This window comes from Peromyscus eremicus, chromosome 1 (genome assembly GCF_949786415.1).
Source record: "Peromyscus eremicus chromosome 1, PerEre_H2_v1, whole genome shotgun sequence".
Taxonomy (NCBI): Eukaryota; Metazoa; Chordata; class Mammalia; order Rodentia; family Cricetidae; genus Peromyscus; species Peromyscus eremicus.
Window position 1 is genome coordinate 86,108,025 of NC_081416.1, and position 15,845 is coordinate 86,123,869.

General features: G+C 48.5%; 1 protein-coding gene across 2 annotated transcripts in view; it reads left to right on the forward strand.

The window, feature by feature from the left end:
- Positions 1-15,845, forward strand: part of Plekha7 (pleckstrin homology domain containing A7) — a 191,768-nt gene that overhangs the window by 141,727 nt on the left and 34,196 nt on the right. For both annotated transcript variants that reach the window (XM_059268390.1, XM_059268399.1), the window contains exon 10: positions 8,536-9,000. In XM_059268390.1, the coding sequence (XP_059124373.1) occupies positions 8,536-9,000 (465 nt within the window). The remainder of the gene's footprint in view (positions 1-8,535; positions 9,001-15,845) is intronic.

Sequence of the window (15,845 nt, forward strand, 5' to 3'; positions counted from 1 at the left end):
TTCTTGTCATTTTAAAGCATAAACAAGAACATCCGTATTATTTAATACCAGTAGGCATAGATCACCATATCAGTCTTTATTCTGCTGCTATAACAAAATACCCAAGTCTGAGTAATATATAAAGAAAAGAGTTTTACTCACCTCACAGTTTTGGAGGCTGACGTCTAAGTGATGTGGTTTGGAATCTACCATGAGCACCCATACACACACCACTTACACTGTATCAAAGGCAAGTGCCACCATGATGGGAGTTCCTGAAAGAGGGAGACCAGTATCAGTCACTTTTGCTGCAGCATCTGCAATGGCCTGATTGCCTTGACCTGGCACTAAGCCCTGCCCTTTACTCCAATCACATTTGAGACCAGACTTCCAATTCGTGAACTTCTGGGATGAAGACCTCATCCAAACTCTGGTAACTGTTTAACTTGTCACCAGTGTGGCGTCCACTGTGTGGTGTCTATCATGTGGCTGTGCTGTTGTGTGTGCCGGCTCTGAAGCATGTTTCCTAATGCTATTCTTATAAATAGTCCTATATCAAAACCCCTCCACCAGCTCTTCTTCACACTTGAGCTCTTCGGATTGCTGGGTCAAAATATCACCCCTTTTTATTTTATGTAATCCCACCAAATTGTCCCATAAGCAGCAAAGTGTGTTCCACTTGTGAGCATTGGCCCACACGTCTTTGCTGGTGGTCGATCTTATCCATCTTTGGAGTTTACTGATCTGCTGTGTAGAGTCAGGTTATCTTTTGTTTGTTTGTTTGTTTGTTTTTTAAACACAGCATCTCATTTTGTAACCCAGACTGTTTGAAGTCACAGTAGTCCTCCTGCCTCAGCCTCCGAAGTACAGAGATTATGGACATGAGCCACTGGACTCAGTAGTGTCTGGTTATGTTAGTGCTGTGTCCCCATAGTGAATAAAGACAAGCATAGAATGCTATTGGCTATAAAGAGTGCTCTGACAGAAAGCGCCACATGTCCAGAACTTTTGGAGATTAATTACTTCAAGATTTGGACATCTCTATTCTACCAATGAATTACAGTTAATACCTGGTTTTGCAAGGGATTCTTGCTTAAGCATTTTCTCTGAAAATTACACCCTTTTTTGCTCCCAACAAACTCATAAAATTCCATCATATTTGCTCAAGTTTCCTTCTTTTTCAAAAGTTGGAAAAACTCTTGCCTTCTGAGTCAGAATAAAGACATGGTACCGTTTTTCCCTTAACCACCTGGGAGATGAAATGGTCAACCAAACAGACAGAGACTCATTAACTGTTCCGGGTTTCTAGAGTAAGATGCTCAGATGTTTGGTTAGTGACAGTGTTTTGTCGGGTAGGACAGAATCTTCTCTCTCCTCCAGTCTGGTGGTCCACTGACACCCTCCCTCCCATTAGTGGTTGTGCCCTCCACCCCTGCAGCAGCCTCCTGTCTCGTAGTTCTCACCCAGACCTCCTGTCCTGTACTGTGTTTAGGAACGGTGGCATCTCTCAGTACTGTTGATTGCAGGTGCCTCTGAGGGCATGGGGATTATTGTTCAGGTCCCTGAAGAGTTCAAGATACGCCTAGCTCTAGAGCAGCTGGTTTGGGGCTCAGAGACTGTCATTCTCTCAGGCTCTGGGCTGGGCAGGTCCTGGGAACATCTGGATCTGAGGGTGAGGGACTTGTAGCACTCTTCAGCTCTGGCCATCCTGTTTGAAGCCCAGCAGAAGAGCCAGGGTCTTGCCCGAGAAGCACTGAGATGTACCCTCAGGCTGACCTCAGCCGCACCGAGGCTCTCCACCATCCATGGTGGCCAGAGAAGGCACTCGATGATGCCACTGGCCCTTCAAAACACATGCCTCACCCCCAGGACAAAGTGGAGTCCTGTGGGCCACAGGGACTGAAAGCAGAGGGTTTGTCCCATGGGAAGGCTGAGGGCATCAGGCTGAGGACGTGGAAATAAATGGCTTGTTGAGATGAGTGGCAGAATACCAGTAGCCATCACCTAGACTGGCCAATGCACCCCTCACCTCCTGCTGTATGTAGCTTTATCTTTTTTATTTTTATTTTATTTTGTGTGTATGGATATTTTGCCTGTATGTATGTCTGTGTATGCCTGGCGCCCACTGGAATTAGCAGAAGATGTTGGATTCCCTGGAACTGGAGCTATAGATGGTTGTGAGCTGCCTTGTGGGTGCTGGGCATCAAATCCAGGTCCTACGGAAGAGCAGCCAGTGCCCCTAACTTCTGAGCCATCTCTCCAGACCCCTGCTCAGCCCACCCTCCATTCCTATTGTCTTGACCACCTCCTCCCAGGACTTGGTCTCTGCAGCCTTCAGATGTGGGTTCAGATTCTAGCTCCCTTCCCCACCCACCCCCATGTTTGAGAATTACTTGTTTTTTTCACACGTCAGTTTCTCACAGTTCTTGAGACCCTCCCAAGGATTAAACACAGTTACTTAGCAAGGAGTCTGAGATGCAGTCAGTACTCCGTGTCAGATACGCTGGCTTCTGTAGCTCCTGGCATAGTAACACCATCCGCCCTTTTTTTTTTTCTATGCACCCTTCCAGTTTCAACTGTGAGTGTTTGAGAGAATCACACTCTCTTCTTTGCCAGTGTATCTCCTAGCAGTGTGCTTAGCTCAGCCCCAGCTCCCCGAAGCCCCCGTCTTCCTCTAGCCTTCTCCCAGGGAATTCCTCTTTACACCTCCTTGGCTGCACCTGATTTTCGTCATCTTGTTTCCTACACAAGTTTCAGATCCCTATGATACACACCCCACCCCACTCCTGGGATGGAAGGGGGATGAGGTCCCATCCCCGCCCCCCCTCTCCATTTCTATATTCTCACCATCACATCTGGACCTCGTTTGATTCCCTGGGGCTGTCTTGACACCCATCTTCCCAGCTTGTCTAAGGATGCGTCGTCTTTCCCAGAGACCAAAGCACTGAGCAGGGACGCCCGTTTGCATTTGCAGCTCACAAAATGGAGAGGTGAGGGCTTATCAGAGGACACCTCAAGTCCTCTCAGCTTCTAAGCTTTGCTTCCAGTCCTGTCTTGGGACTGAAGGAACTCACATTCTAGTCACCCTTGGAGTAAATTCCCATTTCCTTGACAGGGCTTTTGAAGCTGGCACGTATGCCTGGTCCCTACAAACCTCTTGCCTTCTTCCCTATTCTCTGTGCCCCAACCACCTGGATCTCCCTGAACTTAGACCTGCATGTTTGGTCATCTGTTCATCTTTTATTCTGCAAATATTCATGAAGGGCATTTGATACTGAAATCGTAGCAGTAGGAGAGGTAGTGTCTAATGCAGCCTGCATTTGGGAGTGGGGGGAAGCACACTTAAGTCGGTAAGATGACTTTTACCGTGATCTAAGCGTGGAGGCAGTAAGACAGAGAGAGGAAAAGGGTGGGACAGTGGGTGAGGAGCAGCCAGTGTTGTCTGAGTGATCTGGAAAGGCTGTGGAGAGGAGGCCTCCTAGTACAAGGAAGTCAGATGCACACAACTGAGGAAGAGCATATATGTGGGTCTGGTGGATGACTTGGTGAGCAAGCCTGACTGGAGTTTGATCCCCAAAACCCACATCAAAGGGGGATGGGGTAGCCAGATGCTGTGGCATGTGTCCATACCTCATCATCACAGTCTTGAAAGCAGCCCATTGAGTACCTGGCACAGAGGAAGTGTTCACTTAAATGCATGGCTGTTTGACTGGCTGGCTGGGTGAGTGCGTGACTTGAACTAAACAGCTGTGAAACCTTTCTACCTGTAAATTTCTCATATAGACTTGGCTGGCAGGCAAGATGCTTCAGCAGGTTGAGCACTTTCCTCCAAGCCTGACAACCCAAGTTCGATTCCCTAGGACCCACAAGGTGGAAGGCGAGAACCAGCTCCAAGTGGTTCTTTGTCCTCCACACCTGCACAGTGATACATTGCTCCCCCAACACCCCCCCAAAGAAAAGTGTTTTAAAAGGTTGGAATGACAGGGTACAACGGGGACACTGCTCTGGGATTCTGTGTAAGGAACCAGCCTTCTCAGAAATGGCCCCACATTCAAGCTCTCTGTACTTTCTCTGGCCTTCCAGAATCTGTTCACTCTGGGTGATGTATGGCTAGACAAGCCGCAGCAGAAGCACTTGATAAACACATTTTCAGCCTTGTGTCTGCAGGTTTTGGAGTCAGATCTGATGGGGTTGGAGTCCCATGTGTGTTACTGGTGCCGCATCAGCTCACTGAGCATCACTTTCGTTAGCTGTGATGAAGTGACACCCAGTGTGTGGGTTTCTGTAGTTGACAGGAAGAGGCAGTGATGTGCTTTGCTCAGGGGTCTGCCTTGTGAGCAGTGATTACATCAGCACTCCCACTGGACATCGTGTTGTAAGTCACCCCACGTGGGGGTGTCCTCAGTCTCTCTAGGCATGGCAGAGCTGACCTGGCGGTGTTGTTGCAGGGATGAGAGGTGGGCTTTGTCAAGTTCCTGGCACACAGTAGGACATTGCATATATGGCAACAGTGGCATCAGCTTTAAAACATGTATGACCCTGGCTGAGACTACTGTGGAGTTTTCAGCCTCACAAAGGATTTTGTCGCATGCCACTCTGATGCAGGAATGACTCACTGGGGAGACAGCTGAAGAAGGTTACAGAGTATCCTTAGCACAGTCAGGTCCACTGTTGCTAATTCAGGTAAAGCGGATTCAGTTGAAGAGGAGTGAGAGATTTTTCCCTGGGGTGTGGGCCAGGGGCTGCCCTATTTAACTTGGAGAGGGAAGAAGGAAGTGACTCCTGTCTCCATTGCTCTCAGCGGCTCCTTCCTCAACGCTAAGCACTAACCAGAGTGAAGGAACCTGCTTGCTGGCCTTCCAGGTACTGTGAGGCCCCATCTCCTCAGTCTTGTACAAAGCTGTAGATGGTGCCCAGCGTGGGTCCTCGCTTTGAACTCACCTCCTTCTGAGACTGGGGACCAGTGCTCAGGACTCCAGCAGGAACCCATCTGGGAAGGGTTTATGGCATCTCGGCTCTAGACCCCTGTGGTCTGGTGGCCAGCCCTCTGAATGATACAGTCATCAGCAGTGGGGGGCTACTTCACCCGTTCCTGCCCTCGTGCTAAATTGAGCAGTGCAGATTTCTTTTGTGACAGGTCTTCTGATTTGAGAAGTCATGTGGTAAATTATTGAATATGTAGAGAGATCAGGAGAAAACAAATTTTGGGGGGTGTGGGTTTTTAAAGCCCCTGACTTAGTAAGTTGTTTAATATTGAAGTCAGGCAAGGTTAGGGAGCAGGAAATGCTGCCTGCCTACCTGAGCCACAGACTGAACACTTGGGGCATAAAGCTGTCTCTTTAAGTCCTGGAAGCCACAAGGATAAGGAGCTTCGTAACCCCAAAATCTTAGGGGTGAGAACTGTACCAGGTAGGGAGCAGACACTGCTCTCTCAACCCTAGAGGTTTATTCTGCAGGAAATTCTGCTGTTAACCCAAATATAGATGTAATTATCCCTCATCAAATTGATTTCCAGGAAGTATTAGCTTGTGTGGGAGGGTGTATCCTACTTCGGATGTACAATAAAAACCAAGATTTATTGTTCTAAAGTTAGCTCTGAGAAGAGAGGAGACCAGCCAACTCCATGACTTTGGGGTCCTCAGCGTTTCCTCAGTTCTGACGACGAGTACATGATAGTGGAGTGTTTGTCTGACTGCTTATCTTCCGGACATGGAATAAGAAGACAGAGCTACTTGGAGATGGAGATAAAGCCCAGCTGGTAGAATGCTTGTCTAACAGGCATAAACCATGGGTTCCAGCCCTACCATAGCATGTACCAGGCCTGGCATCCCAGAACTGGGGAGGTAGAGGCAGGCTTCCTCAGCTACATAAGTTTGAGGGTAGCCTGGAATTCATGAGACTCCTCCCTTCCTCCCCCACAAAAAGATACACTCTTTGGGTTTCCAAGCTGGAGTGACCACTTGGCAGTGTGGGAACACATGAAAGCACAGAGCCACTGTGACGCTCCCAGGGGTGAGCCGGAAGGCAGCTGTAGAGCACAGCCTGTAAGGTGAGAGACAGTGTTGAGGACAGAGGCCAAGGTCAGCACCTCAAAGGCTGCTGCTGCTGGGGTCCACTGACAAAGAAGAGGAAGAGAGGCCAGTCAAACTGCTCAGCTATCCTGTGGAACAGAATTTCTCCATGAGCTTACAGTGAGACTTGATTTTAAAGTATTAGTGTGTGTGTGTGTGTGTGGTGTACGAATGCAGGTGTGCATGTGGCATTCATACGACAACTTCCGTCCAGTTGATTCTTTCCCTCTGCAATGTGGTTTCTAGTGATGGAAATCAGGTTGTCAGTGTTAGTGGTGGTGTAATCCTATAAAGGCAAGAGGATCGAGAGTTCAAGGTAATTCTCAGTTATATAGCAAGTTCAAGGTTAGGCATAGAGTTGGCAAGGTGGCTCAGCAGGTGAAAGTACTTACCACCAAGGCTGGCAACCTAAATTCTGTCCCCAGGAGCTACATGGTGAAAGGAGAGATCGGACTGTTGCGAGTTCTCACCTCCACACACGCACCATGGCACACGTGCACACACAAAATAATAGGTAGACAATAATCACCTCCACACACGCACCATGGCACACGTGCACACACAAAATAATAGGTAGACAATAATCACCTCCACACACGCACCATGGCACACGTGCACACACAAAATAATAGGTAGACAATCAATCACCTCCACACACGCACCATGGCACACGTGCACACGCAAAATAATAGGTAGACAATCAATCACCTCCACACACGCACCATGGCACACGTGCACACGCAAAATAATAGGTAGACAATCAATCACCTCCACACACGCACCATGGCACACGTGCACACGCAAAATAATAGGTAGACAATCAATCACCTCCACACACGCACCATGGCACACGTGCACACGCAAAATAATAGGTAGACAATCAATCACCTCCACACACGCACCATGGCACACGTGCACACGCAAAATAATAGGTAGACAATCAATCACCTCCACACATGCACCATGGCACACGTGCACACGCAAAATAATAGGTAGACAATCAATCACCTCCACACACGCACCATGGCACACGTGCACACGCAAAATAATAGGTAGACAATAATCACCTCCACACACGCACCATGGCACACGTGCACACGCAAAATAATAGGTAGACAATCAATCACCTCCACACACGCACCATGGCAGACGTGCACACGCAAAATAATAGGTAGACAATCAATCACCTCCACACATGCACCATGGCACACGTGCACACGCAAAATAATAGGTAGACAATCAATCACCTCCACACATGCACCATGGCACATGTGCACACGCAAAATAATAGGTAGACAATCAATCACCTCCACACATGCACCATGGCACATGTGCACACACAAAATATTAGGTAGACAATCAATCACCTCCACACACGCACCATGACACATGTGCACACACAAAATAATAGGTAGACAAATAAATAATAAAGAATTGTAGGGAAGCCGGGCATGGTGGCACACACCTTTAAGCCCAGCACTCAGGAGGCAGAGGCTGGTGGATCTCTAAATTCAAGACCAGCCTGGTCTACACAGTGAGTTCTAGAACAGCCAGGGCTACACAGAGAAACCCTGTCTTAGAAAAACAAAACAAAAAATTGTAGAAAAGTACAGATAACCTTTATTTCCACATAAGTTGGGACTTCTGCAGCGAAGGCATTCGAACGTTGAGAGTGGCGAGTGAGACCGCTTGCTGGACTCTGCAGCCCACACTTAGACCTGTACACAAGAGCAGCCCTTGTGCTGGGAATTGCATTCTTCTGTCCCCTGGACTAGCGTGAATCTGCACTCATCCTGGAAAGCTGAGCTTCTGGGTGGTCACAGGGCTCTGATCACCATGTTATAAATACAGTGGAGTTCTGCTGTGTGCTCCCAGATCAAAGTGGAGACAGTCGTGGCTAAGCCATCATAGAGCCATGTATCTGAAGGGCAGGACCTTTCCACTGTGGAGCACAGCTAGACTGTGCCCCATCTGAGTTCCTGCTCATTTTTCCATCTATGCTGGAGTGAGTCCGTCTGACTCCAGTGAGCCATTGTTCTGTCTTGAGTGGTGGTACTGCATACAGAACTAGGACCTGTCCTTTGGAGGCGTCCAGGATGGGCAAGCCTTGACAGATGAGCCCTGCCCAGTGTCACAGAGCCCCTTGTCTAGCCTCAGCTCACACCTTTAGTCATCACCCAGTACCTCTCCTGACACTTGCCAGGTTTGTATGTATGTGGAGTGGAGGTGAAGGTGGCGGGGTGAGGGTGGAAAGGCAGTGGGAGGCAGAAGCTGAAGTGTGTGGTCTGGGGTGGCAGTTTCAGTGTGGTGATTATTACACCGAGGGAGTGTGTCAAGGGTGGCTTTCTGGAGGAGGTGGTATTTAAACCGGGCTTCCTCAGCGGTAGAAAGGACTGGGCATGGGGTCAGGTTCCAGAGATGAGTACAGAATGCCACTGGGGAGTTCTGACCGTGGTGTGGGCTGAATATGCTGCTGCCGTTACAGGGACATGGACAAGGTGGAGCGGCAGGCCATGCCACAGGCCAACCACACCGACACCTGTCAAGATTGTGGCCATGTGGGACCTGGGCACTCGAGAGATTGTCCTCATCGAGGCTATGAAGACTCCTATGGCTTCGACAGGAGGGAGCCGGAGGAGGAGCGCTTCCGTTCTCAAAGAGACCCACTGGAGGGCAGGCGGGACAGGAGCAAGGCCAGGTCCCCGTACTTGCCAGCTGAGGAGGATGCCTTATTTGTGGATCTACCCGGTGGTCCCCGAGGCCAGCAAGCACAGCCACAGCGGGCTGAGAAGAATGGCATGCCACCTGTCTCTTATGGCCCAGGAGAACAAAATGGGACCAGTGGGTACCAGCGTGCTGCTCCTCCCAGGGCCAACCCAGAGAAACACAGCCAGAGGAAGATGGCCCAGGCAGAATACTGGACAAAGGCTCAGAAGGGGGATGGAAGGAGGTCAGTCATGGTGTTGATGTGTGGCTAATGAACATGATAACGGTGTGTGTGTGTGTGTGAGAGAGAGAGAGAGAGAGAGAGAGAGAGAGAGAGAGAGAGAGAGAGAGAGAGAGAGAGAACAGCTGTCATTTCCCCAGTACCTGCTCAGCTAATTAACCTCTCTACCTCTATGAGAATACCCTTAGTAGCCCTCCAAGGAGGGATGATAGCTCTAATTTATAGACCAGAGGGATGGGCTTGGAGAAGGGAAGCAGCCTGCCTAGGACACACAGATTAGTGGCAAGGCCAGAGTTTAAAGTGTGGTCTGGGGACACAGACACGGCCAGCGGTGTCACTAACTGGTCGACTCTTACACTGCTGCCCCTCTGCTTCTGAGGAGTCCCTATAGACTCTTGAAGGCACTGAGACCCAGCTGTCACCCCCAGATGCCTGGAGGAGTCCAGGGAAGAGCCTAGGCACTACAGACACTCGTCCGTCCTGTCAGGGAGCACAGACTGTCCACCTGGGGCTCTGGAAGCTGGCATTGCTCTTGGGAGAATAGTTGCAGCCTGTCGTCAGAGGTGGGCATGGCGTCCATGTGTGTCTGGCTCACATGGCTGTGAACAAACTAAAGAACTTCATTTAGTGACATGGCCGTGGGGCTGACCAGAGGGGAAGCCTTCTGTGTTGTAACTAAGAGACTTGCCCCTTCTCCTTAGGATAGAGCAGGTGTCAGCTCTATTTATTTAAATGTTGTGTTTTACTGAAAACAAAAGGCTGTAGCCCCAGAACAGAGGCGAGTGGCACTGTTGTCCTTGGTGCTGAGCCGGTGGTTGTGAGGTGACCCATGGCTGAGTGAGGTGCAAAGCCGGTAGGGTTATATGTAGAGCCTCATAGTTGAAGGTCAGGCATTTAAATTAACAAGAAGAGCGATAGGAGGCGTGACTGGAAGGTTTTATACCGTGAGTGATTGGCTCTGATGATGTTACTGCTACAGAGCTGGGTGGAGGTGGCTGCTGCAGCAGCCCAGGATGGTAATGTCGCATATAGAAACAACAGATGAGGTTAGAAAGGGTGGTGTGTATGTCTGTGCTTTAGATGTGCATGGTGAAGGGGAGGGAGTGGTGAGAATAAGCCCCAGAATTGGGACTTGAGCAACTGAGTAGCAGCTGAGATGAAGGCTGAGGAAGGTCTTTTTTTCTTCCAATGAGTGTCTTTGACTTAGGTAGGGACATCTTGTATTGCCCGTCTTGATAGAGCTAACAACTTTTTTCACTTGAAAAAAATTTTAAATTTATGTGTATAGCTGTTTTGCCTGCATATATGTTTGTGTACTAGATGTGTGGCCAGTGCCTACAGAGGCCAGAAGCGAACACTGGGTCCCCTAGAACTGGAGTTAGAAACGGTACCATGTGGATGCTAGGAACCAAACCTGAGTCCTCTACAGGAACAGCAAGTGCTCTTCACAGCCAAGCTGTCTCTCTATACCCTTTTCTTTCTTTCTTTCTTTCTTTCTTTCTTTCTTTCTTTCTTTCTTTCTTTCTTTCTTTCTTTCTTTCTTTCTTTCTTTCTTTCTTTCTTTTTTTAGACAGGATCTCAGTATGTAGCCCAGGCTGGCCTCAAACTCACAGAGCTCCACCTGCCTTTACCTCCCAAGTGCCGTGATGAAAGATGCACACACCACACCCAGGCAGAGCTAGTTTCAAAGTTTAAGTCTGAAGGCAGTTGACTGTAGGAATGAAGGAGTCACTGGGATGCCTGGCCAATGAGAACCTTTCATAGGACAAAATATTTGCAAAAAAGCAGACAACTGAGGTTCTAACTGGTTACTGATGAAATGTGTCTCCATAAGCCTTTCTGACAGCCCACAGACCTCCCTCACTTCACTACACACAATGGCCTGTCCTACAGGAGGCACGGGGGTGGCATGTATCAGGGAGCCGAAAGGGTGAGTGGTCAGCACGGGAATGAGAGGCGGTGGCACTGAGGGCTGATGGTGCTAGTGTTCCCCAGGATGTGAGGTAGGAGTTGGTGCCGTTCTTACCTAAAGGACAGGGGGAGGGGCAGTCATCTGTCTGTAGAGAGCAGTTCACTGGCCTTAGAGGTCACTGCAGAGCCCAGTGGTGGAAACTGATCTTAGTGGGATTGAAAGTGGGTCACAGTGAATCAGTCCTGAAAGCAGAGTATAGAGGAGAATGCCCATCAGCCCGAGGTTGCACCATGTCTCAAAAGGACTGCTTCCTACATTCCCAGATATTTATCCTTAAGGATGTATGTAGCTGGGCTCACCAGAGGGTAGCTGTCAGTTCTGGGCCAGTCTGTTCTACACACACACACTCTCTCTCATATATGTAAGTATAATTGTAATGTCCGTTAGTGAGTGACAAATGGATCTGGCTGCTTAAGGAAGGAACTTGATCCATTTTCCATTTGAAAATGCAGAGAAAGAAGCCGGCTACCTCTACTTTGTGTATAGTTAAGACGGTGCTGACCTCAGTGTCACTGCACAGAGCACACAGTGGCGTTGGAAGGAAGACTGTTAGACGGCTTTGGCCCACGTGGGGAACTCTTTCTAACTTATCCCCATATTTTGAGATACATCTCTATTGTATTCCCTATCACTTAACTCTGTCAGAATGGGAATAGCAGGAGTCTGCCATACCCTGGTCCTAACATGTCCTGCGATCTCCACCCGCACCCAGTGTTTAAAGTAAAGTGCACTTGTCGAATGAAAAGGTGGGGTGGGGCCAGGGATTAGAAGTGGATTTGAGGGAACATAGTAGGAAATGAAAGGCCTGCATGATGGATGCGGAAGCTAGGGTGAGGAATTCCTGCAGCGCACATGAGTGGTCACCAAGTCGATCTTCTGCTTTGACGGGACTGTATCTGGAGTGACTTTCTCAGGATATCCTGTTTAACTTTTCTGTTCTTGGAGCCACAGAGCAGGTAAGAGACCAGGAGCTCCTGATCCCATCTGTGGAAGGCCAGGCTAGACACATGCCTGTTCTCAGGACAGAACTTCCCCAGGAGCACCCACCTGCTCCTGCTCCTGGGACCTGTCGTGGCCCTCCCTCCATCAGCCAGTTAATTATTACAGTTTGGCCGCAGGAGCCAATGCCCACCATCATCCTACTGTCTGAGGTCCCCTCAAATGGCAGACAGTCTGTAAATGGAAGGCATGGACTGGAGGATGGGCTCGGCATTTTGGGCACTGTCGGGTGGGGGTGGGGTGGAGGGGAGCTGCGAGGGCTGGAGAGACAGAAGGAGCTTGGCCGGGACATACTTTGCATACTTCAAGTTTTACTTCAGGCGGAATGAACAATGGTTACAAAGTCCTGGCCTCCAGGGGAAGCCCCACGTTTTTATTCCAGCCGCCACCTCTGAGGGTTTGGTTGCTGCTACCACGTCAGACATGGGCTTTGGGAAAATGAATGAAAACTCTGCCACCTAGTGGCAACCAGGCACACTTGCATGCTAGACAGGTTTTGGCTGAAGAGATCTTAAAATTACTCTGACTGAATGAAAAGAAACTGTTAAAGGGAAGCTACCATATTTGATGGCACCCATTTCTACTCCTCACAATGATCTAGTCAGAGGTTCTTATTACTCACATTTTATAGAATGGGAAGTGAGACTCAGAAAAGACACAGACCTGAGGTCAGACAGATATAAGTGATTTTATTTGTTTGTTTATTTATTTAGGGTTTTTTTTTTTTTTTGAGACAATGTTTCTTTGTGAAACAGTCCTGGCTGTCCTGGAACTCACTCTGTAGACCAGGCTGGCCTCGAAGGCACAGAGATCTGCCTGCCTCTGCCTCCCGAGTGCTGGGATTAAAGGTGTGCGGCACCACCGCCTGGCCCTCAAAACTATATTTTAGATAAGGTCTTGAACCCAGGGCTTTGTGCATTCTTTGCAAGGATTCTTAGCAACCGAGCTATATCCTAGCCCTGTATTTAAAAGACTTTTTAGATTTATTTTATATGTATGAATGTTTTGCCTGCATGTATGTGTACCATGTGTGTTTCTGCTGTCTGCAGAGGTCAGAAAAAAGAGTCCGAGTCCCTGGAACTGGAGTTACAGATGGTTGTGAGCCACCACATAGGTGCTGGGAATTGAACCCGGGTCCTTTGCAGGAGCAGCCAATGCTAAGGCTTCCCTCCATCTTTTATTTTTAACCAAAAAGGAATAATTATGGAGTTAGAGAGATGGCAGTTGGCAAGCTTGAGAACCTGAGTTCAGGTTCAGTCCATATAAATTCCAGGTGTTTCACCTATGCCGGGCAATTCCAGTGTTAGGGACAGACGGATGGATCTGGGAGCTCACTGGCCAGCCAGCTTAGTCTGAACAAGAAGTTCCAGGCCAATGAGAGACACTGTCTGAAGGGAACAGGTAGAGTGTTAGAGCAGGATACTTGATGTCTTCTTCTGGATACACACATGTACATGGGCATCCACACCTGAATACATGTGCACACACACAAACACACACACATACATGCACCATGCATCTAAAAGAAGTAATAATTATATATTGCTGGAATAGATGGGACATTCTAGTATGTGCATACATTGTGAAGTGGTTGAAACAAGCTAATTAACACTTATCACCTCACCCACATATCTTTTATGTGTGTATGTGGTGAGAATACTCAGTCTTGAAGTATATATCATTAGTAGCTGTGGTCAACATGTTGTGCAGTGGGGCTCTAATACATGCTCCCTTGATCTGGTTGAAGGTTTGCACACACTGACCAACATCTCCCTCTTTATCCTGCCGACCCAGCTCTGGTAATGACAGCTTTACTCATTCCTTCTCTGCATCCCACGTAGAAATGAGAGTGTACAGTGTCTGGCTTAAGTCAGGAACCTGCCTTTTGAACAAGGCCTTGGGTGCTGCTGCTACCACTGCCTCCACTGACCATGCTTGGAGTTAGCATCGACCCAGAGCAATGTCTGACACACAGTAATACACTGTGTACAAGTTTGCTATGTGACCTTGATAAGACAGAACCAGGATTTGAACTCTGGCTTCTGTAACCCCAGAGCCTATTCTCTTTAAAACACTGCACTACCTTGAAGATTAAACTAAAAAAGCAAACAAAAAAATGAATTTGTGTGTGTGTGTGTGTGTGTGTGAGTGTGTGTGGGGGGGGGAGAGGAAGGAAGAGCGAGCAGGCACATGAGAATGCCACAGTGCACACATAGCAGTCAGGAAAACTTTTGAGAGTCAGTTCTCTCCGGCCACTGTGGGTTCCGGTGAGTTCAGACTGTCAGGCCTGCACGGCAAGCACTTTTACCTAGGAAGCCATCTCACTGGCCATAGCTTTAATATTTTTAAATTTATGTTATGGATGTTTTGCCTGCTTGTGTGTCTGTGCATCACCACACATGCTTGGTGCCTATGGAAGTCAGAAAGAGGGCATTAGATCTCTTGGAACTAGAGTTACAGATAATTATGAGCCCTTTGTGGATGCTGGGTTTGAACTTGGGTCAAAGCAGCAAATACTCTGCCTGCTGAGTCATCTCTCCAACCCCTAAACTTTTTCTTTCCCCTTAAGATAAGGTCTCTGGTATCCTAGGATGGCCTAGAACTTACTATGTAGCTGAGGATGATCTTGAACTTCTGATCCTCCTACCTCCACCTCCCTATTGCTGGGATTATAAGTATATGCCACGACATCTGGCTTGGATTTTAATTTTTTTTTAATTTCATATTTTGTCCCTTGCTGCTGTTTTTCTTCTGTCAGGAAATGGGGTAGCCAGTGGTAGTAGCTTTCCTACCTGGTTGTTGCATCAGGATTTTCTCAGACCATGGAGTGTGAGACATATTTTCTGTCCTTTAAGAATGTTCAGCTTGGCTGGGGAAGAGATGTCTTGGGAATATTAAAATCACATCAGTCCAGGACCTTAAAAAAGTCCCATACTGAAACAACAAGCTGAATAGTAGACATACTGCAGGCTGTGTGGGCCTGGGAGAAACGTGGGCCATTTTCCTGGAGAATGAGTAAGACTTGGATAAACAGGGCTTGGGGAGCCTGAATACAGATGGAAGAGCAGTGTTGTGAGGACCGGAGGGAAGAAGACATTGGTGAAGGACCTTCTGGCTGTCAGCCACAGAGGATGCATTTCCCTTACTGGCCTCATTAGTTCTCAGAACCCCTAGATGAAGCAGTAATACTACCTCACATACAGGTAGGGAAACCGAGGCTCAGAGCATTCAGTAAGCCTCCAGAGGTCACATAACCTGTGTATGGTAGAATTGAGATTCGAACCTAGGGCAGGCTACACCCTACTTTTGCTTTTTGTAGTAAAAAGGTACTGAGGTGGGGGAACTCCCTACCAGACAACAGTTATGGGGTGTTCATGGGGCATTGGGGGTGCTCCTCCATCAGTTGCCCTCTAGGCTATTGGCCCTGGAAGGAGCAGTGAGAAAACAGCAGGATTTCCAAGTAGGTTGTCATCAGGTGTTAGAAAGTTATGAGCACCAGGCCAAGGATTTAAGCCTTACATAGGCAGCAGGAGCTGGAGAGGGTTGGGGCACACTGGGGTGATCAGATCAGGTGACCGTGTACAGGAAACACATTAGGAGGCTCTCAGAGTTGTCTGGAGGAGGAGGAACCAGTCTCTGGGTTAGAGGGTGGCAGAGGGAAGACTCCCACTCCAGCTCTTTTCTTTGTGAGTGTTGAGGGTTGGTGCTAGGCTCCCCAGCAGCAGGAGAGAGCTGAGACCTTCCCAGATCCACACACATTGCTTGCCGTTGACAGCTGGCAGGAGAGAAGAGACAGTTTAATGACGCTGTACCAGGAGTGATGGGCAAGGGAACCCGTGGTGGTCCTGGCTGTCAGAGAAAATTGCCTCTGGGGTCT